This window comes from Neolamprologus brichardi, chromosome 16 (genome assembly GCF_056152115.1).
Source record: "Neolamprologus brichardi isolate AB-2024 chromosome 16, ASM5615211v1, whole genome shotgun sequence".
Classification (NCBI taxonomy): Eukaryota; Metazoa; Chordata; class Actinopteri; order Cichliformes; family Cichlidae; genus Neolamprologus; species Neolamprologus brichardi.
In genome coordinates this window covers 23858348-23882764 of record NC_142119.1, presented here as the reverse complement: position 1 = coordinate 23882764, position 24417 = coordinate 23858348, and the positions used below count along the sequence as shown (strand labels likewise).

At 41.0% G+C, this 24417-nt stretch overlaps 3 protein-coding genes across 5 annotated transcripts; all 3 read left to right on the top strand.

The window, feature by feature from the left end:
- Nucleotides 1-213: 213 nt before the first annotated feature.
- cmklr2 (chemerin chemokine-like receptor 2) lies at nt 214-3325 on the top strand. The gene is made up of 3 exons (XM_006788435.3): nt 214-367; nt 1195-1295; nt 1381-3325. Exon 3 carries the CDS (start codon nt 1424-1426, stop codon nt 2498-2500), a length of 1077 nt encoding a protein of 358 aa, XP_006788498.2. The 5' UTR covers nt 214-367; nt 1195-1295; nt 1381-1423; the 3' UTR covers nt 2501-3325.
- Nucleotides 3326-3815: 490 nt separating this feature from the next.
- On the top strand, nt 3816-14428 carry ndufs1 (NADH:ubiquinone oxidoreductase core subunit S1). 2 transcript variants are annotated; one of them, XM_087830264.1, is made up of 19 exons: nt 3816-4017; nt 4617-4696; nt 5030-5133; nt 6284-6391; nt 6549-6625; nt 6757-6838; nt 6973-7103; nt 7189-7374; nt 7491-7625; nt 7721-7835; nt 7944-8089; nt 8168-8296; nt 8390-8519; nt 8606-8766; nt 8868-9022; nt 10228-10403; nt 10490-10624; nt 10776-10848; nt 13928-14428. In XM_087830264.1, the coding sequence occupies exons 2-19, from the start codon at nt 4618-4620 to the stop codon at nt 14017-14019; spliced, it is 2214 nt and encodes a 737-aa protein (XP_087686390.1). In that variant the 5' UTR covers nt 3816-4017; nt 4617; the 3' UTR covers nt 14020-14428. The 2 variants fall into 2 exon arrangements, with proteins under 2 accessions (XP_087686390.1, XP_087686389.1); XM_087830263.1 differs by lacking the exon at nt 3816-4017 and having other exon boundaries at nt 4591-4696.
- Nucleotides 14429-14830: 402 nt separating this feature from the next.
- On the top strand, nt 14831-23387 carry ino80da (INO80 complex subunit Da). Of its 2 annotated transcripts, none has more exons than XM_006788432.3 (10): nt 14831-15124; nt 16668-16914; nt 16999-17813; nt 17930-18038; nt 18118-18342; nt 18533-18642; nt 18845-18978; nt 19110-19333; nt 19486-19643; nt 19740-23387. In XM_006788432.3, the coding sequence occupies exons 2-10, from the start codon at nt 16697-16699 to the stop codon at nt 20768-20770; spliced, it is 3024 nt and encodes a 1007-aa protein (XP_006788495.1). In that variant the 5' UTR covers nt 14831-15124; nt 16668-16696; the 3' UTR covers nt 20771-23387. The 2 variants fall into 2 exon arrangements, with proteins under 2 accessions (XP_006788495.1, XP_006788496.1); XM_006788433.3 differs by lacking the exon at nt 14831-15124 and adding an exon at nt 15913-16027.
- The last annotated feature ends 1030 nt before the right edge of the window (nt 23388-24417 follow it).

Here is a 24417-nt window from a genome sequence, read left to right as displayed (position 1 = left end):
ATAAAATAAAATTTTCAACATTCATAACTTTTCCGTCTATCCCCTGATGGGGGGAAGCTTGCGTTCCTGGTTCGCTCTGCAGTTAGGAACAGCCCCAGTTTTGCTGAATGACCGCATTCAACTTTCAGAGCACTGACCAATAACTTTTCTTCCCTCTTTGACGCGTCAAACAGGCGCACCCACTGTGTAACCCCCTAACACTCTGCTCCGAGTTTAGTCTGGATGGAAAGAGTTGTTGCAGACTAGTGGGAAGTTCAGAACAAGGCCCAGCATAACGGAGCTAAAAAGCTAAGACAGCGGGAGCTGTGACATTATCACCCGGGAGGAGCTGGTGTTTAGACCCAAACGCGGAGGGCTGCGCTTTTTGGTAAGCGATCCACCTTTAAATTCTAAAGGAAAAAACAAAATAAAAACCAAGTCTATGTTTCTTTTCTTTCCAGTGTGCCAATAGTGTGTATGTGGCACTAATTTTATTAGAGACTGACGCTTCGTATTTGCAGGCTGGTTATTTCGTCCAGCTCATAAGTCGTAACGGTTTACTGGGATTGGTATTGAGATGCAGCAGGTTGGAGCTGTTTTGCAATCTGCTTTCAGTACTTCGAGTGCGTACTTTACTCAATCTTAATTCATACTGTCCGCTCGTTATTCTTCTGTATTCTTAACTGAAATTAGTTTAGCATTGGTCGTCTAATTATGAAGGGTTGTACTTTTCTTTTCTTCTTCTTAATGCAACTGATTTTACGCACAGCACTTTGCCCATATAATCACGGTCTTATTTTTTTTTAACATATTTCTTTTTAAATCAGTTACTCTAATACTGTCTTTTAAGTATTCTTGCCATTATTTTCAATAAATTTACTAAAGGGCTACATCGAATACTCATATTATTTCTAGTCCCCAAAAAGAAAAAAATATGAGTATTTGCCTGTGCTTACTGATTCAGGGTTAGTTTGCTGCCTTATTCTGACCTTGGTGATAATACTAAGTAGCTTATATGTGCATGTCCTTGATAAAGTTGAAACATGGAATCATGAATTGTTCCCAAAACAGTGTATGTCAAACAGTATTGTTGCATTTTGTTTACAGTGAGTTACAAAGGATTCTTTCTGCCTGACGGGTGAAGCGTCTCACTGTCCAGTTGTTGATTTAAATGATGTTGACATAATGTTCCATGCTTTCTCATGACACACCCAGATCTAACTTCAACACAGGAACTAATTGACCGGAAAGGAGAGACAAGGCAGATATCTGGTTCTTCTATGATAACTTCCTGGCACAGTCACAAAGAATTTGAGGTGAGAACATGTGTTGAAAGCTGAATGCTTTGCTTGCAGGTCAACTTACAGGAATTCATCCCATTATGATTTTTTTCCCTCACAGATATATTCAGCAGACAAGTTCCAGCCGTGCCATCCCTGCAGCCATGAATGATTCCATTGATGACTATAACTACACATACAGTTACGACCTAGATTATGGCGACATTGACGATATTAGGGTTGAGCACAGTCAGACAGAACCTATGCACATTTTCTCTGTAGTTATCTACATAATCTCTTTCATGCTTGGTGTGATCGGCAATGGAGCGGTTATTTGGGTGATGGCATTTAAATGCAAAAAGAGAGTCAACAGCGTGTGGTTGCTCAATCTTGCCATAGCCGATTTTGTATTTGTGCTCTTCCTGCCGTTCTTCATTGATTACATTATGCGGGACTTCCACTGGGAGTTCGGTGTGGCTATGTGTAAGATTAACTCCTTTGTGTCCGTGATGAACATGTATGCCAGTGTGCTGTTTCTCACAGTGCTCAGTATAGATAGGTACGTTTCTGTCGTCCATCTTAACTGGTGTCAGAAGTATCGCACCGTAAACCGAGCTTGGTTCGCATGTGGTTGCATCTGGGGGCTAGCCGCCACCTTGAGCAGTCCCGCTCTAATCTTTCGTGACACGATGACCTTGGGCGACAAGGTGGTGTGCTTCAACAACTTCCACACACACGACCCTCATATAGCGGCCATGAGACACATCACGATAGTGATTATCCGCACCACTGTGGGCTTTCTTTTGCCACTGACTGCTATAAGCGTGACGGGTATACTTCTGATAGTGAAAATGAAACAATCTGGGAGTTCAGTTCAGTTGTCTAGCTTCTCCAAAACAGTCACAGCAGTAATCCTCGCCTTCTTTTTGTGCTGGACACCTTTTCATACTTTCAGCCTGATGGAGTTAACCATACATTCCTCACCTTACTTACACAATTTACTGAAAACTGGCTTTCCTCTCGCCACTAGCTTGGGCTTTTTTAACAGTTGTGTAAATCCCCTGCTGTACATGTTCCTGACTAAAAAAGTGCGCAATATCATCAAGCAAGCCTGTCTGGACATAACCAAGAATTCACTTAGAGAGTTCAGCCAGTCGATCTCTGCCACTGAGATCGAATCTGTGGCAGGAGCTTATGAGAATGGTGTTCACGGTGAGCACGTGGCATCATCAACAATCTGATTGTTACTATCCCCAGACTTGTGAAGCTCTCCATTTAAAAAAAGAAGAAGTGGTTAAGTATTACTTTAGCAGAAATGTAGAGGGTTATTAGAGTTGTTAAGATTTTTCCTATGTTTTATTTGGGCAGAGTCACGCCAACTTCAACTGACAATTACTCTTCATGGATAATGGAAAATGGAACATAAACACAGATTCAATATCTTTCCATCTACTTTGCATAAACCTAGATATCTGTAGAGAAACTGGCTAGATGAAATCAAAACCATTAAGATGATCAACAGAAAATCTATCTGCAATTATTTTGGTTTCTAATCATTCAAATAAATTGCAAAACAAACACGCCAGGAAGCCCCTGCTTGAAGATTTTAATGGTCATGCACGAGTTACCGACTGGTAAAACGTCTGCGTGATGGTTGGACTGCTCCTTACAATAATCAAGTAATTTCAACATGCCTCCTTGGCCAGTGGAAAACGGTGATGGATGACTGCTATTAATATTTTACAACATAAATCATGAAATATTAGACCTTGCAACTATAACTACACATATTTATGTGACATTTAGCCACTTTGTCTGTATTTCAAACTTTTGAATCAAGCCATCTTGTAAGTACTGCTTTGGTTCTTATGGATGACAAAAATAGTCCTTTTTGACTGTAGTCTCCATTGCAACATAGCATTATTTTGGTTTTATATTGCCGTATCAGCTGCTAGAATAATGTATTGATGTATCTTACAGATGTTTATGCTGGTTAAAAACTGTATGAACATGTTTATTCTAATATATTTTAAAGATATATATCTTAATAAATCTGTTCTTCTGAACTGTGCTTTAAGTGTCTTCTTTTATGTGATTTGATAAGAACTAAGAGAAGAATTTGATGTTTTATGTACACTCAGACAAGATTTCCTGCAGTCCTACAAAGTTTGCACGCCATCAACAAAGGTCCAGACATGCATTCACTATTCATTTCCCCGAGGGTCTGCTTACAAATTTAGCCATTCCTGTTTTTTCTTCTTTCTTTTTTTTCCATTTGGGGTGAACTCTGATTTGTATTACATCACTGTTACCACCCTGACTGGAAGGATGCTGTTTTATATCTGTGGGAATATAAGGACAGGAAGCTAACAATTCTTTCAATCTTTTCCAATCGATTTCACTTCAATTGCAGACGACCTTTGACCCCAAAGATACTTTCTTTACTCTACATAAATGTGCTCATCCATATGTATGTATAATACCGAGACTAGACCTTAGGGGTTGGTTAGGGAGGGGGGAAAAAGACTGTTATTGTCACTGAGCCACATCAGAGACAAACAGCTGAAGATAAGATGGATATCTGCTAAGGAGAGGTTTACATCACTTCGTACTGTTGTTGAATTTTTATACTATTATCTCAGACACTGTTTAGTGGCCCTGCTGTTTGGATTACAGGATTACTTAATCCGTGACGCAGCAGAATGGACGGTGCGCAATCTGCGGCGCAGGCGGTCTCCTGAGGACAGACATAGGCAAGGTAAGTAACCGGTCACAACAAACAATTTAAAAAAAAAAAATTCATTAGCATTGAATACAGTGACATTATTAGCTTGCAGGGCTTTAGTTTGCGGTTGTTACGTTTACGTGTTTGTAGCGGACCGCGTGACGTCTGATTGAATGCAACAATCAGATGCACAATAATTTAATTTAACGTCATAAAAATGTTAAAATAACGCCTCGTGCGGCATCACTGTCTAATAATACGAGGCTAAGTTTCACGAGCTAACACCGTTATTATTGTTAGCCTGGGAGACATTTAACCAGCGCAACGTTAATTGTAGGTGCCGCATTTCGAAACATTTCCAACATTTTCTGGGCTTCCAGAATATTAAGTGTTTAATTGCACATGTGAGGTTTCTTATAGTCTCTATTCGTGTTGTTTTCAAATGTGGCGCACCAGCTAGCTAGCTTACTTCTGTTTTTGTTTTGGAAGCGGCATGAGTGCTAATTTAGCAGAGGTTTATAGGTCAGACATCCGCATTACACATCTAAAAGCGTTGCGGTAACCTGTGAAGTCTTTCAGTGGAGCTAACAGTACACCTTACACCTGATGTCGTGTTTCTGCCTCTCCTCCAGCATGTTCCGTTTGCCTGTTGCGACCCGCAGTCTCTTTCCAGCAGCTATTAGCAAAGGAGGCAAGGCTGTGACTCACAATGGTAACATTTTTTTAAATTCTTTTATTTTTATCAAGTTTAAGGACATCATTGTATTTGTATCGCTTCATAGTTAAACTATTTGCTTGCCACCCTTGTTACTTTCGCCATTAATGGATTATAGGCTGGATTATAGAGCTCCCAGGTACCAAATTTGGTGCCGGGCTGTTGTTGGCACAGTTTAACCAAAGACTGTCATAATGAATTTGTTGTAGCACGAAATGATACATATATTAAATGATGCAATGTGTATATTATGGGAATTAGGAATAATAATTGGGAATAATGTATTATATGGGAATATTGTGCAGTAAAATGTTCTGTGTGTGCCTGAAGTTCGCCCTGCATCCACTGCAACAGCAGCAGCAGCCAGTAACCTCCTGGAGGTGTTTGTGGATGGGAAGCCTGTTATGGTGGAGCCAGGAACAACTGTGTTGCAGGTAATGGCTAAACTTTAAGATATGCAATGCCGTGAAAACGTATTGCATATTTTTCATACTTACATGTTTCATATTGTCCAACAATTTTTAATAGACAAAGGTAACCTGAGTAAATAGAAAATGCAGTGTTTAATTGTCACTCACACTCACACAGGGATTAGAGCTGTTAATTCATAAATTAACTGTGATTAACCACATGTTTTGGAAAACCGAGCTCAGTTTCTTTAGCCACACCCAGGCCTGATGACTGTAAGACTTGTTTAGTTAAAGAATCATTTAAATAGACAAAGTACTGCAGGCTTAAGGATCTCAAAATGCAACACATCATACTACAGCTCAATAAACAGCTGAGAAACAAAATCACTGACATCAATCAGTCTGGAAAGTGTTACAAAGCCTTTCCCTCATATTACGTTTGCCAAAAAATATCTTGATCCCCAAGATCATGCATCCTGTTACATCTGCTGTACAAATAATAGCACTTTTAAAAAAAAAACAAAAAAAACCATCACACTGGCATTTAGACATGGTAGTGGTAGTGTCCTGTTCTGGGGCTGCTTTGCTGTTTCACAATCTGGACAACTTGCTGTCATTGATGGAAGCATGAATTCTGCTCTCTACCAGAACATTTTGAGGAGAATGTCTAGTCATCACATTGTACCCTGAGGTTCATGCACACTTGGGTTATACAACAGGACAAACCTTCAATCCACTGTTGTGTGGCTGAAAAACAAAACAAAATGAAGTTTCTGAAGTGGCCTAGTCAAAAGTCTTGCTTTAAATCTGATAGAAATGCTTTGGCATGGGTTTCCTCGAACATGGCTGAATAAAAACAATTCTGCTAAGAAGAGTGGGCCAAAATTCCTCCACAGTGATGTGAGAGACTCATTGCTAGTTATTACAAATGCTTGCTGCGAAAGGTGACGTAACCGATAGAGGCCAGGTTGGTTTGGATAGCCTTTGCCCCTTGATAAATGAAATGATCAACTGGAGAACACATTTTCTATTTACTCGGGTCATGTTTGTCTAATATTAAAATTTGAAACATACAAGTGTGACAAATATGCAAAAAAATCAGGAAAGTGGCAGATACTTTTTCACAGCACTGTACGAGTATTCAGTATAACCCTGCAGTTGTTTTCTGTCACAGGCGTGTGAGAAGGCAGGCATGCAGATTCCCCGCTTCTGCTACCACGAGCGCTTGTCAGTTGCTGGAAACTGCCGCATGTGTCTTGTGGAGATAGAAAAAGTTCCTAAGGTACTTTTTTTTTTATTTTTTATGATTCCTGTGTGTTATGTTTCAACTCTAGAAAGCCACAAATGTCTCTTTGTGTTTTGTTTCTCTGCCCAGTCTTGCAGAGATAAAAGTATGCCTACTTTAATTAACATGTCATCTTTTTTCATTTATTATCTAGCCGGTGGCAGCTTGTGCTATGCCTGTCATGAAAGGCTGGAACATTTTAACCAATTCTGACAAGACACGGAGGGCCAGGTACCTTCAACCTGTTAATTAAACGTCACTTATCTGTTTTGTAAAGTTTACGGTGAAATTTGGTCACTTTTATTTGTTGTTCTTTATCTTTGTTGGACATGAAAGTAATCTTTTACTTAAAAATTTCACAGAGAGGGGGTGATGGAGTTCCTACTGGCTAACCACCCATTAGATTGTCCTATTTGTGATCAAGGAGGTGAATGTGACCTACAGGTAAATTGTAGATGATCACCACCACTCTAGATCTGCTCATTATAGTCTTGATTGTGTGTAAAACAGATATTATGGGGTTTTGAATTTAGAAATTATTGATCAATTACTAAAACTGAGTGAAATCTCGTGTAAAGGATCAGTCCATGCAGTTTGGCAGCGACAGAAGCCGCTTCACAGAGGGCAAAAGAGCCGTGGAAGATAAAAACATTGGCCCCCTCATCAAAACTATTATGACTCGCTGCATTCAGTGCACTCGTTGTGTGCGGTGAGTCATGCTTTAATATTTAAACAAGTCGAGTTGCCGTGTTCATGTGAAATATTAAAATGCATATATTCTTTTCCTCTTTTAGCTTTGCCAGTGAGATTGCAGGCGTGGAAGAGCTGGGCACCACTGGCAGAGGCAACGATCTGCAGATTGGGACTTACGTGGAAAAGATGTTCATGTCAGAATTATCTGGGAATATTATTGATATATGCCCAGTGGGAGCCCTGACCTCTAAACCGTATGCTTTCACTGCCCGCCCATGGGAGACCAGGTTTTTAGATTATGCTCTACATCTTGTCTAGCTATTTAGGGTTTCAACTAATTATTTTGAGACTTATGTATTCTCTCTTTTTTTGTTGTTGTTGGTTGTTTTTATTTTTTTTGCAGGAAGACTGAATCGATTGACGTACTTGATGCTGTGGGTAGTAACATCGTTGTGAGCACTCGCGGCGGCGAGGTGATGAGGATTCTGCCTCGCCTTCATGAAGATATTAACGAGGAATGGATCTCAGACAAAACCAGGTTCATTGCAGATCACCCAAACTTTGCATCATAGACATAGACTTGTGCTTGGTGTTTACATTATTGCTGAACTGCTTTTTGCTCGAACTTGGCAGGTTTGCTTATGATGGGCTTAAGAGACAGAGGCTTACTCAGCCAGTGGTGAAAAATGAGTCTGGGCAGTTGGTTCCCACATCCTGGGAAGACGCGCTGACTCGAGTTGCTGGAGCAGTATGAAATTCTTAATTGAATTACAGTAACTAAGCTCATCAAAACATTGGATAGCAATTTAAAACACTGATTCAGAATACCTGAATAACATCCGTTTTTGTTTGACAGTTGCAAGGAGTTGAAGGAAAGGACATTGCTGCTGTTGCTGGAGGTTTGGTCGATGCTGAGGCTCTCATTTCCCTGAAAGACTTGCTGAACCATTTGAATAGTGACAACCTGTGCACTGAGGAGACGTTCCCCATGGCTGGAGCAGGGTAAAAAAAATACCAGAAATGAAAATTGAAGCCATTGATGCACACACGTCCAACTCTTTTACTAACTGACTTTTCTAGATCTGACCTGCGTTCAAACTATCTTCTGAACACTGGAATTGCTGGGATTGAAGAAGCTGACCTGCTACTTTTAGTTGGCACTAATCCACGGTATGAGGCTCCATTGTATAATGCACGGGTCAGAAAAGGGTAAGTAAATCATGGCTGTTTAACAGTGGGGAAACTGTAAATCTGACAACATAAGTCTGTTCTTCTGTATAAACATTGGTGTCTCTGCTATAGCTGGCTGCACAATGAGTTACATGTGGCTCTGGTGGGAAAGGAGGTGGACCTTAGTTACACATATGAGCATCTTGGTGAATCAGCCAAGATCCTTGAAGAAATTGCTTCAGGAACTCACCCATTCTTCCAGGTAACACTGACCTTTCTTTTCTTTGAATGTCATCAATCAACTTGAATGTCTCTTACTATTTTTGTGTGTTTTATTCTCTGTTGCAGGTCTTAGCCAAAGCAAAGCATCCTGCTGTTGTAGTTGGCAGCGGTTGCCTGCAGAGAGAGGATGGGGCTGCGATAATGGCTGCTGTGTCAACCATTGCCCACAATGCTCGCGTCAGCAGTGGAGTGGAGGAAACCTGGAAGGTTCTCAATGTGCTTCACAGGTCAAATGCTTGGAAAAATTCTTAGCAAAGTTTTAAATAACAATACCATGTTGAAAAGGAATGTTTACTGTAATGATTTACCTTTGTCCTCATCTTATCAGGGTTGCCAGTCAAGTAGCTGCACTTGATCTGGGGTACAAGCCAGGAGTGGATGCTATCAGGAAGAACCCACCCAAAGTTCTGTTCCTACTTGGAGCTGATGCTGGCTCCATCACTCGCCAAGATCTCCCTAAGAATAGCTTGATAATTTATCAAGGTCAGCTTTTTGCAAAACCTTAAAATTCCGGGTCACTGTGGAGTCATGCAAACACTGGCACAGAAAAGCAAAAATTGAACCCATGACCTTTTCTCACTGTGCAGGTGTTTTTCTCACGACATAGTCTGCCGTGTTCCCACAGTTCAAAGGCATGCATATCAGGTTACTCTGTGATTTAAAGTTTGCCCTTGCTGTGAATGTAAGCGTAAATGGTTGTGGGTTTTTCTGTGTTAGTCTTGTGATAGACTGGCAAACTCTCCAGGGTGCACGTTGCCTCTCGCACCATGGCAGCTGGGCTAAGCTCCAGCACAACTCTGGATTGGATAAGGGTTAAGAAAACAGGTGGATGTATGAATAAAAAATGATCTTCTTTATATACAGGTGTGACAGAAAACGAAATTATTTAAAGACATTTAAATGGCTTAAGTGCCCAAATGGTATCTCTACAACATCCTTCACTCTTTATCTACCCCTCATATTTTTCATATGTTGCTAGAAAAATGGGAATTGGGTGCAAAAATGCATAGATATGCAGTATTTAAGGGAAACAATATGACCAACTTTATTCTTCCACACAGCCTGAACTCTCTTAGGCAAGCTTTCTTGTAATTTCTTCAGGTATAGTTCAGGAATAGTTCTCCAGGCTTCTTGAAGGACATTCAAACCTCTTTTTTTGGCTGTCGGCTGCCTTTTTGTTGTGTTCTCGGTCTAGCTGATCTCAGACTCCTTTAATATTGCTGAGGTCTGGGCTCCATCTGTTTTACAGATGGCTATAGACACTCACTGTTGTACCTCTCTCAAAACCTCCTCCATACATATTGATGGCAGTTCGAACCAAAATTTCAAGTCATTGCTCCTTAAGGCCTGTTGGCACTTAGTTTCGGTGCAGTTCTTGTGTAATTTGACATACCTCAGCCTCTTCTTCCAGTTTCCCTTAAAAATTTTCCTTAAAAATGACAGTCAGCCTTCCACAGAGACCATTTCTGATGAGGCTTGAATCAGAAGGCCTGGAGAACTGTTGCTCAATTCCACGTTAAAAATGACAAAGTCTGTTTAACTAGAAGCAGTTCAAGACTTGCACAATCAAATGAGGGCACGTTTGGAAAAATAGTGGTAACCATTCCCTTAGGGACTTGAAGAATACATGCTGGGGAACAATAAGTTTGTTTTTACTTAATTCCAGTTTTCTATTTTGTAATGCCCAGGTCACCATGGCGATGTCAGTGCACCAATGGCTGATATCATCCTTCCCGGAGCTGCATACACTGAGAAATGTGGCACGTATGTGAACACTGAAGGTCGTGCCCAGCAGACCAAGGTGGCAGTGACTCCTCCAGGCGCAGCCAGAGAGGACTGGAAGATCATCAGAGTCGTATCTGAGGTGAACCAGAGCACAGCATAAACATGCAAGGCTTAGGGAAATAAAATGTGACTAAATGCTCTGTGTTGTTTTCATACACTTTTAAGCTCGCTGGAGTGACTCTGCCGTATGACACTCTGGATGAAGTGCGTGATAGGCTGGCAGAGGTTTCCCCAAATCTCGTGCGATATGATGACGTAGAGGAGGCCAACTATTTTAAGCAGGCTAATGAGCTATCTAAGGTCAGCTGTTATCTTCTTCTAGCATTTCTATTTTTAGGTGATCATAGAGGGGGAGGAAATGTAAAGCTGGATTGAAATGTTGGTTTGTACAGTTAATTTATCTCCGTTTATGTCACACTGTTCTGCATGATATCTGGCTTATCTATTGCAGGCAGTGAACCAGACTCTCCTTACTGAACCTTTAGTTCCTCCACAGCTTACTGTGAAGGACTTTTATATGACAGGTGGGTCACGAGTAATCCAGTTGAGCAGTGCATGTCTTTTTTTTTTTTTTTCTCTGGCTAATGCAGGTCTAATCTTGTTTTCATTCCAAAGTGCTCTAAGTGTATCAAGTACATCATTTAATTAGAACAATGTTTGTTTTCTTTTCATAGAGAGAAAATAATGTAGTAATACTAATGTCTGCCTTTCAAAGCATAAGGAGGGACACTTAGGCACTGTGTTCCTGCTGAAGTGATCAGTGAAGTTACAAGAATTTGATAAATACAAATAGATATTAGATAAAGCCAAACATTTCCTCATAACAGTGTTATTAATCCCAGATAAATGGAAAATATAAAGTTGAGTGAAAAGCTGCTGTATTTGTTGCTGTGCTAATATAGAGAGGATTTTAATCTGCAGTTAAAGATGGCAAAACTACTGAATGTATAGCCTAGGAAATGTAAACACAGACTTTTAAAATATATATATATATATCAGGGCTCTAGAGTGCGACCAATTTGGTCGCAAATGCGACCAAATTTTTCAGTGGTGCGACTAAAAAAAAATATTTGGTTGCACCTGTGTGACCAACTGTTCGGGTAGCAAAAAAAAAAATCTGCAACCTTCCCTGTGGTCAACAACAGACACACATTATGCCCCTATCGTGGACTAAACCAATCAGAGATAGTAAGGGGCGGGACCTCTCTGATTGGCCGCGGTCCAGTTGAAAGTGCAGGTGGAAGTGGGAGGTGAGTAGCTTGAATAAAGCATATCAATTCATTAAATCCTGAATCGACTTTTAAATATACTGTAACTGTGTTTTGCCAGAAACGCCAGATTCTCAGATTAAAGCTCACAAAACCATTTCAACAGCAACCAAACAGCAAATGAGAGCAGGTACACGGACTCCACACAAAGACGTAAACACAGAGCGGACGCATCATAATCAACTTTGTCTTTCTCGGCTTTCTCACCCGACGGCCCGTAGACGGACACGCTGTCGGAGCTTAGCGATTCTGAAGTGTCCGGTCCGCGCTGTGATTACGTCTTTTTGCGCTGATTCTGAGCTGCAGGTTTTGTCTCTCTCCAACCAAAATTCGCAGAGCCAGCAGCAAAAGAAGCAGCAAACTGCGCTTCACATTTGATCAATGTCGTCATGAGTTTTGCTGTTTTGCTTCCACGACTATTAAAATCACACTTCATGCACAGCTAGCTCTCTCTCTATCTCTCTCCAAGAACAGTTTCCCGTCTCAAATCTCTGTTTTCTGTATTATTCATTCGCTTATTACCCACCAGTCTACCGTTGTTTACAGCGCTGTCGGCTGCTGTCTTTTTCTTTTCTTTTTCTTTTTTTCACTTAAATGACCTCGGACAAGAAAGCCTATTTTTTCTGTTGTTCAATACTGAAGAAATTTAACCTTTATATGCAGAACATTGTAGAATATTTTTAAGGTTATCTGCTATAAAAAGCCAGACCAGGAAAATCTCCTTCATGTTTTTCTGTGTTTTATTCTCAGTTACTTTCACACAAAGGCATCTGTTGTGATGTTCACAATTCTGATGAAGTCAGTACTGATAAATGATCAGAATTATAATATTTCTGACTGTCTGAGGCTAAGTTGAATCGAATCGGGACTTTGAAAACCGGAATCGAATGGATTATAGAAATCAGTGATGATACCCAGCCCTAGTGAGCAGCCTAGGCACGATAGAAGTGGATGTAGCTGTAATAGGAAAATAACTATTGCTGACTTTTCTGTTAAGTTAAGGCCTGATCCTTCTGAAATTCATAGCCAGTGCTCTGACATGGTGTCATCAATCTTTGAATGCTGAAAAAGCACAGTGTATCCAGAAAAACACATTATATTATATAAATTATTATAAAATTTGTGTGCACCTAACTTTTGTGCCGGCACGCCTAACTTTAAAAAGTTAGGCGTACCGGTACGCCCATGGCAAAAAGTTTGTCTACGTTTGTCTATATATATATATATATATATATATATATATATATATATATATATATATATATATATATATATATATATATATATATATATATATATATATATATATATATATATATATATTTATATATATATATATATATATATATATTTATATATATATATATATATATATATATTTATATATATATATATATATATATATATATTTATATATATATATATATATATATTTATATATATATATATATATATATATATTTATATATATATATATATATATATTTATATATATATATATATATATATTTATTTATATATATATATATTTATATATATATATATATATATATATATATATATATATATATATGGTTGTGTTTTCATGTAACATACATTCAAAATCAATGATGTATATTGAATATAGTGATTTGGTTTTATTAAGTTATTCATGTTGATACAGGAATATCCTTGAAATGTCCCTTTTTATAGTTTTGAATTACTGACATTATCCTAGATTGAAATAAATATTCATTTTATTATTATTATCAATATTATTATTATTATGTATATGGTTAGAGGAAACAGAACCCTGCTGACAATTTTGATTTTTTTCAGAGCATTGCAATTGGGCTGTTGTTAATTTGCAAAAGGCATAAGGAGGAATTAAAATCAGCAATTTACATTAATTTTCATTGCAGATAGGACATCTAAAGTAAATAAATAACAATAGCCAATTTAACAAACTTAACAAATTTAACAACTGCTAGTAACTTTGTGTTCATGCAGTGATTTTATTGTTTGAAAAAATTATAAACGTACTTTCTGTAATGTATAGTTGCCATTACAAGCTGTCTGCTTATAGCCAAGTTTATACAAAAATAATCTGCTGTGATTACAAATTTGTAATTTACAGTAGGTTTTAATTTTAGATTCTAATTTGACACTTTTTGTTTAAATTATTTTGATATTTTAGCATTAAAATTGTTATAATTCACTACATAATGTAGTAATGGTCTTTTTACCATTATACATGGTCTGTCAATGTGTGTGTGTGTGTATACGTGTTTGTGTGTAATATAAATTTTGGCCGGTAATTTGAGGGTACATTTATGAATTCAATCTTTACCCACAGATCCAATAAGCAGAGCCTCCCAAACCATGGCGAAGTGTGTGAAAGCCGTCACAGAGGGGGCACAAGCTGTGGATGAACCAGCCATATGCTAAAGCACAAATGGATAGCCATCCAGTTCCTAGACGATATGCACAACTCCTTTATTTGCACATTCCTAGAAATGTATTTGCACTTGTTTGGACATAGATATTCTACTATAGAGTAAGTTTCATAATGTGAGCAAACATACCTGCAGAAATATGTCTTAAGTGATGTAGGCTGAGTGAAAATGTCATCTTAGATCTGCCAAGTATTCAAAGATGCACACCTCACAGTTTTTTCCCTTTATCAGTGCTCACATTTTTGTAGGCGTGACCAAAGATTAAAAATCTTTATCTTTGTCTTTCTGTAAAACTGACAATATATTTTCCTAGACATATTTAAAATAAATAGTATTTAAAAAGTGTAGCTCTTTGTAAATGTCATATATATTAATAAACCAATCACCTTTAGCAAGTCTAACCCTCCATTTAAGATTGTGCCTTTTTGTTTAAAAGAAAAAAAAATGTGTTGATGCAGTAAATTCCACTTTTCCTGTGTGAAATGACTTCCACCTGAACTTTTCTATTCACCGGCTATGGTATTTTTATTGGCACGTGGTCCATCATTACTGAACAAGCCGGCAACAGTGTGGCAGCAGAGCTGATAACTCATTCATATGGAGGATGATAGTCGTGGTCCAGGTGGATTTCACACTAACAATTTGCTGGACACCCCTGATTTAGTCTGCTTCCATGCAGTGGTTTTAAAAGGGGGGCAAGTACACGGCACTGCCCTTCACACAAAGTGTTTCATAAAGAAATTAACGTGATAGTTGTGCACTGAAGGAGCTTTTAATAAAGTTGAATTTCCAATATGGTAGGAGAGGTTGTTGTTGTTGAGCGGACTGTTGTCATGTCCCCGCAGTGCCTGTAGTGGTGCTGTGAGGAGTCCGCTGTGGATCCAACAAAAATCCACAGCAGCCTACCTACTGCTTGTAATTTGCTCTGGATAGCCTGTATTTATATGCGTCCTTATTTCAAGATCAACCGAGCTCGGTGAAGATCGCCGTTACTAACCGATCTCCAATATCGATGCGCAAATAGCCTAGCTGATTCTAATAGACATTTCGGCCGTCTATCTGGAGCGAATACCATACAGAGCCCATACCAATTCAAGGTAAGCGAAATCGTATACAGCCCCGGCCTCGATTTCTAAGTGTACCGTTCTGCGCGGGCTTCAGTCGGCCAGTGGTTTTACTAGAGGCCGCTGTCCGATCGAAGCTAAAAGGCCTCTTATTCGTGACATATTTCATGTAAAAGCTTGTGATGTACCGAAATGAGTTGGTGCCTAAAGCAGATGTGGAAATTAAGGAGATGTTTACATTTTTAAGCGATGTGGCCTGCTAATTTCACATTATGTAAGGGTGGTTGTTATAATTCATATCGATTATTATGGAGGCCTTCAGGGACAGGCCATACGCCTCGTATGTATACCCTTTGTTTGAAAGTATTTGATCATAAATGTTTCATGTTTATAAAATGTAAAATCTCATTCCTAGGTGAGATTATTTATTAATAGTGCAATATATTTTAAACCTTTTTCTAAATAAATTAAACTGCAAATAAACCTTTATAGTATTGCCATTTGCTTATGTTTCCGTTTCCTGGTTAGCTACCGCCTACTAATTTGTGTTTTTAGCTTTGTAAGCTAACAAGCGAAAATGCCTTTCCGTGTTTGGCCTTCTTGATACTATATATTTTGGATTCAAGATGGATAAAGTTATATATTTTTTAATTAGGCTAGAGGTAGTTGTTGTACTTGGATATATTTACTCTGTCGTAGTATAAAGTTTCACAGCTGTCTATCGGCTCCAAGCTAATGTAGCGAGCTAGCTCCCCGGTAACTAACATTACTTTCTGTTTGCTGCCTGCCCGGTTCTCCTATACTAAAGTTGTTAATGTAACCTATGCTGACGTAAAGGACGGGTTTACAACATGTTAACGTGTGTTCAGTGAACACTTTAGCTGTAAGAGCTGTGCCACTATCAACACCAACTTAAAAACCCCTACAAAGTTTAAGGTAGTAGCTGAGCTATACGATAATTAAGCATGTCGAGGTATATGCTACGCTGTGTGTTTGTTATGAAGAGTTCACTACACTGTTTTAAAAGAGCAGTCTATTTTTTCTTGTCGAGTCAAAAAATAAAGTATTTTTATAGTGAGTATATATATATTTTTTTTTAGCCAGTCTTGCCACAGTGCTAATGACATTGTCGGACAAACCCACTGTTTTACTTCCATTGTATTATCTCGTAATAAATGAACAGTGGAGTTAAATCAAGTACTGTGTGCCACCTGTTTCTCAATGAGAGAGCTTGAAACCGAAAATTAAAGGGCCTAACAGGAATGTCCGGATGGAAATGGCTAACACTGTAATTTTCTCAACTATTTAAATTTGAGTTTATTAATCACAGCACACACTCATAGTAGTTTCATGAAGAAGCAGATAATTTTTATTTGTTTCAATGTAACACTTAATAATTACTGTTAAAACAATGCAGCTTTTTTGTGATTGATTACCTAATATTAGGAAAGTATTACCTGTTGTGGAAGATGTTGCTTTTGCTCTGCCTCTTAATCCGGCATGTGAATGCATAGTTACCTCCTCACTGTTCTTGTGATGTAATTACTGTTTTTTTTCCTTTTCTTTATCCCATCAGCTGATGTTGTCAAGGACAAGAGTCACGTGATGTATGAAGGCAAACACATACACTTCTCAGAGATAGACAATAAGCCGTTGTGCTCGTACAGCCCAAAGCTCTGCAAACAGCGCAGACTCAATGGCTATGCTTTTTGTATCCGGCACGTTCTGGAGGATAAGACTGCTCCCTTCAAGCAATGCGAGTATGTGGCCAAGTACAACAGTCAGCGGTGTACCAACCCCATCCCCAAGTCTGAGGACCGCCGGTATGTATGATTGATTCTGCTTTGATTTACAGAGCCAATCAGTCATGGGTCAGGGTGTACTGAGGATATGTTCCTGTTTTGCAGATACTGTAACAGCCACCTGCAGGTTCTCGGCTTTATCCCCAAAAAGGAGCGGAAAAAGAAACACGATGCTTTAGAGGAAATGCGCTCGCGGGCTGCTCACCTGGAGTCAGTGGCTCTCAATATTACCGTGCCCTCTCTAGCTCTGAAAGCCCCAAATGGTCTAGATGAACTACCACCATCTCCCCCCTTAACACGCCTGTTACCCCTCCCTGACGGGGAAGGCCTGGACCCTTTTGCCTTTTATGAGGATGACACAGATGGTGAGGAGGTGGGCACTCCTCGGAAGAGTAACACCATCAAGAAGAAAATACAGAGTCGCCTGGTGCTTAACCAGAAACTCTGCCATGACACAGACCTCTTCCAAACACCACCTGAGCACTTTAGTCCTTCCCCTGTCCCCCGCATCTACCCTTCCTCACCACTCAACAGTCATCTTCCACGGCAACAGCCAGGTCTTCTCCAGAAGCTCCAGCACTCCAACACGACTTCCTTCATCATCCCAGGACAGCAGCAGGGTTTATTATGCAATCCACCACCACCTCAGACGGTCAACTTTCTGCCTCCGGGGCTGCCCGTCAATGCAGCACCCAGTCCAGTGCAACATTCTGGGCCATCGCTCAGCAGGAAAATGCCTTTGACTGCTACTCACTTGCCTGCCGCTTGCAAGGACAGTGGCAGCAACAATCAGCGGCATGTGGTCGTCATGCGTCCCACTGCCTTCTCACCTTCTGCCAGCTGCCTTGCCAGGTTGCAACATTTAGTGCAGCTCTGTGCCAAGAGACAACAGGAGCATGGAGACCTCTTTCCTCATCTAGGTGATCAAACTTTTTATAGTTTATGAATTCATGTGGATTCTTATAATGACTGTGAATGATTGTTTAAAGGTAGATGTAAGGAGATAGATAAGCTGCCCTAACACGGTCTCTTCCAGGATTGGACTGGTCGGAGGACAGTGCAGATGATGATGACGATGATGATGATGAAGAAGACATGGCCGAGCGTTTTTCTCCTTTTCAGAGCTCATGGAGGCCGCAGAATGGGTTGGTACCTTAATACTCAACCCCTGTTGTATAGCGTGTAACTTCTCATATTGATGATTGTCATTTGTTCCCCTTGTAGGCTGGAAGAGGACGACGGCTCCTCTCGGAGGACGCGACTGTTTAGGCTTTGCTCGTACCTCCAGGAGAAGTACAAGCACATGTGCAGACAGGAGAGGGCGCGTATCCGGCAGAAGAGATACCGCTATGCCTTCCGCAAAGCCTTGCTGCATGCTGCCAGTAAAAACCCCAGATGTGCAGGCCAGCTGATTCAGGAGTTGAGTGGTGCCTCTTGCAGCTCATCGAGGTATTCTCACAGCCATCTCTTTTGTTTAAGTCAAGCTATGTTTGACAGTATGGCTAGTAGGCCTTACCTCGGTTAAACCAGTCACGAACCTTATTTATCTCAACTTTAGGAATGTAACTTTCAATGAACCCGACATAAAAAATGTTGGTTTGCAGTGTTTGCTTATTCCTGGATGTGTTTGTGTCTGCAGTGTGGCTCCACCAACGCAGCAGAGCACAGACACAGGGACCTGCACTGGCAGCACAAAGGGCCAGCCCTGCCACAACAGAGCTCTGCCCTTCACTCGACACTGCTTTCAGCGTATCCTTTGCACCACCGCTCTTATGCACAGCTGGTCACTACATGTGTAAGCGCATTTGATAAATCTCAGTTGTACATGCTATTTTAAAATCACACACTGTGATATATATAAAGTTTGCACCTGTGCTGGAGTATGTTGTTCACATGGTCTCTGTTGAGTGCATAGCAGGGTTTTTTTTTTTTCCTTAACTGTTCTCTGTAGACATTCTGTTGAATCGTTCCCAGCAGCTCTTTGCAAGTTGCACAGCCAAATTTGCAGATGGTCAGCAGTGCTCCATCCCCGTGTTTGATATCACGCACCAGACACCCCTCTGCGAAGAGCATGCCAAAAAGATGGTGAGTTCAGTGTTTAAGGGTAAACACTGTTGGAATTGTGGGATCAATCAAAAACTTCCATTGCCACAAAGATTTTTGGGGGGGAGTGTCTCAATCTGATTTGCTTTATCTGTTCTTTTCCTTCTGCACAGGATAACTTCCTGCGTGGGGACGGAAACCGACGGGTGCAGCACCAGCAGCAGCAACAGCGAAAGCCACGTAAAAAGACCAAACCACCGGCGCTCACCAAAAAGCATAAGAAGAAGAGGAGGAGAGGCCCGCGGAGGCCTCAAAAACCTATCCCTCCAGCGTTGCCGCAGGGGAACCTGGGAATGCCTTTAACGAGTCTAGCAATGCCCTCACAGGCCAGCATCAGGTGTGCCACAGCTGCGTCTCTCTGCTGCTGTTAGAAATTTAATGGCGTAGGATATTCAGAGTGAAAGACGAGCTCACATGTCACACATGTCTGGACAGCCTCTTACTACTACAATAGCATGTTGAATCCTTTTCCTCTAACCTTTGTTGCAGGAGCCCTTCGACTCCAGATCTAAGTACAGATGAGCTTCCTGATGATATCACCAATGACATAGCAGACATTCCAAATGACCTTGAGCTAAACCAGGAAGATTTCTCAGACGTGTTACCCAGACTACCTGATGACCTGCAGGACTTTGACTTGTTTGAAGGTTGTCTTGCAGCTCATTTTTGTGCACAGCTGTTTATTTCATGTGTGTGATTCCTCATAGTCTGTGATTTTTATAACATTGCAAATGTTTGTGCAGGTAAAAACGGAGAGCTACTGCCCACCACAGAGGAGGCTGAAGAGTTGGTACGTGCACTGCAGGCTATGGGGTCCTACACAGACTCATTGGTGTGCCTAACCTCCATGGGAGACCTGGCCCCTACAGAAGGAGTGGACCACAGAGCCATGACCGTATTTCCTGGTCCAGTCCAACCAGGGGGCATGGGAGACCTGCTGAACAGCCGCATCCCTCCCGAGAACTTCACCAGCCTTGAGCTGGAGGACAATCTACTGCAGTCTACTGGAGATCACTTTCCCCCTTCACCTCCAACTCAGCCCGCTAACCAGAGCCAAGCGCCGTGCTCCAATCTGACCTCATCCTCTTCCACAGTGGCCCCCTCCACCACGTCCCTGCTTACTCAGACCTCCTTAACAGAGCGGACGTTTTCTAGGACGCACACATCCCACGTTCTCGCCAAGTCGGACGCACCCACATCATCACCCCAAGGCAGCCACTACAGCAGCGAGCATGTGCCATCCCCATACAGTGACCACATATCTTCTCCCCACACCAGCTCTTTCCAGACAGACACCCCTCTTCTCCTGGAAGTCCCTCTGAGCGGGGTGCCAGGACCGCCACGGTCCACTTGGAACAACCTCGCTCTCCCCCTCACGGACCCCACACAGTTTGGCAGTCTCATCGGATCAGAAAGTCATCTCATATCCACCTCCCTGTCCACTCCACCCGCCACCACCCACTCTGTGACGCTGCAGCCCATGGCTGCTCTCTCGGCGATGCCCCAGAGCGGCTTGACTGGCCTAACGACTCCTCCCGCCCCCTCATCCTCACTCCCATCTTCGTCACGCGATCTTTTGACCTCCGCACAGCCCAAGCAACAGCTCCCTCAGTTCAGCGCGGCCTTTGGCCATCAGTTGGCCTCCCACAGTGGCATCCCAAAAGACGTGCAGCCCAGCCACAGCTCTACGGCGCCCCCTGCTGGCTTCTCTATAGTTAGTGCCACCGCTGCAAGTGCCAACAGCGCCACGCCACCCTTCACGCAAAGTAAATGAGAGCAGGCGGCACGCAGCTACTGCACAACGGTCTGTGGAATCACAGTTACTTAAAATCCAGTTGACTGAGTCGTTAACCACCCCGTTCATCTGCTACATGTGTGCAATGTGGTAATAGTGCACTATTGATAATGAATTTGCACAGCCTCAGATTTTACTCTATTTTTGTTCGTTCCTTCTGTAGCCAGACGGTGTCTGAGATTTTAAGTCAGTGTGAGTCCACGTGTTCGATGCGTTGTGGTTTCGTCAGCAGGGTGGGATGGTGGGGTGGGGTGGGGGGTTACAGTCAGATTTTGTGATGAAATAAACGGGTGAAAATTGGCAGAAGGACCTAAACAGAGATTATCTGTGTCACAGTGCTCAGAATTCCTAGAAGCCTCAGTCAGTGGTCAGTTTAGTTTGCTTTGCCAGTTCAAGTCCTGTCTTAAAACGATCAGCTGTACCCTGCCTTGCTCAAACGGCCATTGCATTTTTTTCTTCGTTTTTGTTACCCACCTGTTTCATACACTGCTTCTGTCACCCTCTGAAGAACAAGAGATTTTTGTGATCCATTATGTTTCAAGCTATTTAACTGTCATCATGATATAGAATCTTACGGAGTCAATTTCACAGTCATATGAATTTACCAAAATACTTTTAAACAGCTGTTTTTATATTGTGTATAGTGTGTATGTGCTCATTTATTGGTTTGCTCAGACGTCAAAAATCTCTGACCTCACCATTGGTTGTGGGACTCTTGAGTGGCCTAGTAGACACTTGAAGTTGAATAAATCTAGTATCTTAAAGCAATAAATACATGAACATAACTCTGGCATCGTGAGGTATTTCACTGGTTTCATTACATGTAGCTTCACTCGATGAATCCAGGCTGGATCAGGAAGATATTTTGGCCTCTTTAACAGTTTCCCCGCAGAGCCTTTAGAGGCGAGCGATCAGGTCAGGCCAACTTCTCTCTGAGTGGATTTTTTTTAAGGCTGATTAAATTAGCTTCAGTGTTACAGCGACGATGGTAATGGCACAATCCAGGGACTTTTAAGTGTCTACTCTCAAAGGTGCTCTCTGGTCCACACGTACAATGGTATTTAGTGGCTTGCATGTCTCATATAACAAAAGTTCAGTTTCAGGGCTCGCACTAATACAACAGGCCAGGCTACCCGGAGGAGGCTTACGCAGTGAATTGGTGTTGGAAATTTTTACCCATCAGCTAGATGTAACACAATTGGTGTATTTTGCACGTCTGAAGTAAAGCACTGTCTCTTTTACTCAGTTATAAAGCATTTTTTAAAGACATATGATGAAAAGCTGGTGTCTGAAAAACAAAAAAAACAGCAAAAAAAACAAAAAGAGTGCTCTTCCACGCAAGAGCCTCCACCCCCACCCCGACAGCAGTACAACCACGGCTTTTGATAAGTAATATATTAGACATTTGAGAGATTATCAGACATTGTTGAGTATTAGGTATATAGAATAGCAGTCTCTATCTTGGGGTTTGTTGGTGAATTATTGAGTAGCAATGGATTGAAATTGTTCTTTGCAATGTGTTCAGTGGAACCTGTGTCTGTGTAGAATGAGTCTCTTGCTTTTAATGGCTATCAAAATGATTGTTAAGTCTTTGTTGGAGGGATCAATGTTTGTTTGTATGCTGTCTCTTTTTTTTTCCAATTCTGATGGAGAATATTTTTTATTTTTGATAGCTATTAAACTTCCAGGAAGAAGTCTTGAGATTGCATGGGGCTGCAACCCTTTCTGTGTGAGAGCGTAATAGTAATAATAATAATAATATCACGATTAGACGATGATCACTGGCTTCTTGGTGGTAAGAAACATTGGATTTATATGCATCAGATGGTGGAGAAGAACAGATCAGTGTACTTTTTCAACCTAGATTTGCACAGGAGTGGATGAGACCGGTGGTGTTTCATATGTCTCATGTCTGTCTTGCCTTTTTTTTTTTTTTGCCCTGCTTGGATGCTCATTACACAAACAGCCACCACCATTAGCCGCTCTGAGCCTGTGCCGGACCATCGTTTCCAGCTGTGAGAAGGCCCAGTTCTGCCTCGCCCCTTCCAAAGAGAGAACATAGTCTCAAAGTGTAAACCTGTAGCTCCACCGGGGACGGCTGGGCTTCTCAGAGACCGCGGTGTCATCAGTAACGCAAACAGCGCCCCCTAGAAGTCAATAGGAAGAATCAGGTTTGGGTGAAAGTGTGTTTGAAAATAAGCGAGACAATACTGCTGTATCCTGCATAGCATGAGATTAGTCGCTGGACCGGTTCACTCTCCCCGACAACCACGTAGAACAAAATTTACAGGGCTCGTAGGCACATGTAACTGCTTGAATTCAGAGATGGCTGACAAATTCCTATACTCATTGAATGTACTGTATTACTGTTTTTAAAGATAGGATGAGCTAATCTAGTCACCTTTTGTTATTGGTCCTTGTTTAATTTGTCTAAGGTATTTTTTGTATACAAAGGTTTACATTTTTATGTATATTTTTCTTGTGTACAAATTATGTAATATGTGTACAAACACTGTATGTAATATCTGTATATAGTGTGAGAAATTTGATCTTTTGTTTTTGGATGTATAAATAAAACTTGCTGTGAGGTATTTGAGGCCATGGTTTAACGTGGTTTTTCAAAGGTCACCTAAAAAAAAAATGCGAGGTGAGATGTGCTCGTGTGCACCCTGCCACAGTTTGACAGCTCCTTTTATACGCATGCAAATCATGAGTCTGAGGGGATATGCCTTATGTTTAATGATGATATATTTTCTGTTCTGTTTAAAATATCATGGCTAATTTAGCAGTGATAAATTCAGTTTTATCGCTCTCTCTGTAACCTTGGATTTTGCACCTTTGATTCTGGCTGCTGTTAATTCCCAGCTCCAGGTTATGAACTCTGGAGCGCAGCCCCTTCAGTATCCAATCCAGACTACACTGGTATGACTGTCTCCCTCTTTATTTAAACACAGCTTTTCAGATTTTTAGTTTCACCAGCTAAAAATCAAAAGAAAAACTTTTACCATGTCCATGCTGTCTGTCTGGACTGGTATGTGCAGTAGCATATTGTCAGCACTCTTTGCCAGGTGGAGTCAGCTGGGGTACCTGATCAATATCACATAATATCATCAGCAGAGGTTTTATTTAGCAGTCATGGCACTGAAGCTTTAAACTTAAGGGCAAAAGGGCTTAAAGAAAAACTGGAGCCAACTCTAAATAAAAAAATGTGATATCCACCAGCATGACAGTGGTGTGGCACTAGCTGTGACTTGGGGTCTTCTAACTAGTCAATATTTGAATAGGTTTGAGAATTTAAGGAAGCTTGGGTCTTTTGTGTGCAAAGAAAATTGAAGCTAAAAACTGTGGATTGTAATCTGCTAATCACAAGCAGCACTAAACCTAAGCCTCCCAAAGCCACTGATGTCAGCAGTTCCAAATTTGAGCCCAGCAATTTAGTGCCGCCGTGCTCATACCAGCTTGTTGGCACCAGCTTTCTTTTTGTTTGTTTGTTTGTTTAGTAGAAATGATTGTAAGTACTTCTAAACTGGCCACTGGAAAGTGGCAAAATTGGAGTGGTTGTTTCCAAGTTCAGCCATCTGCCTTGGCCAGGACTTGCTGTATGTTTTCCCAATTTGTCCCTCTGT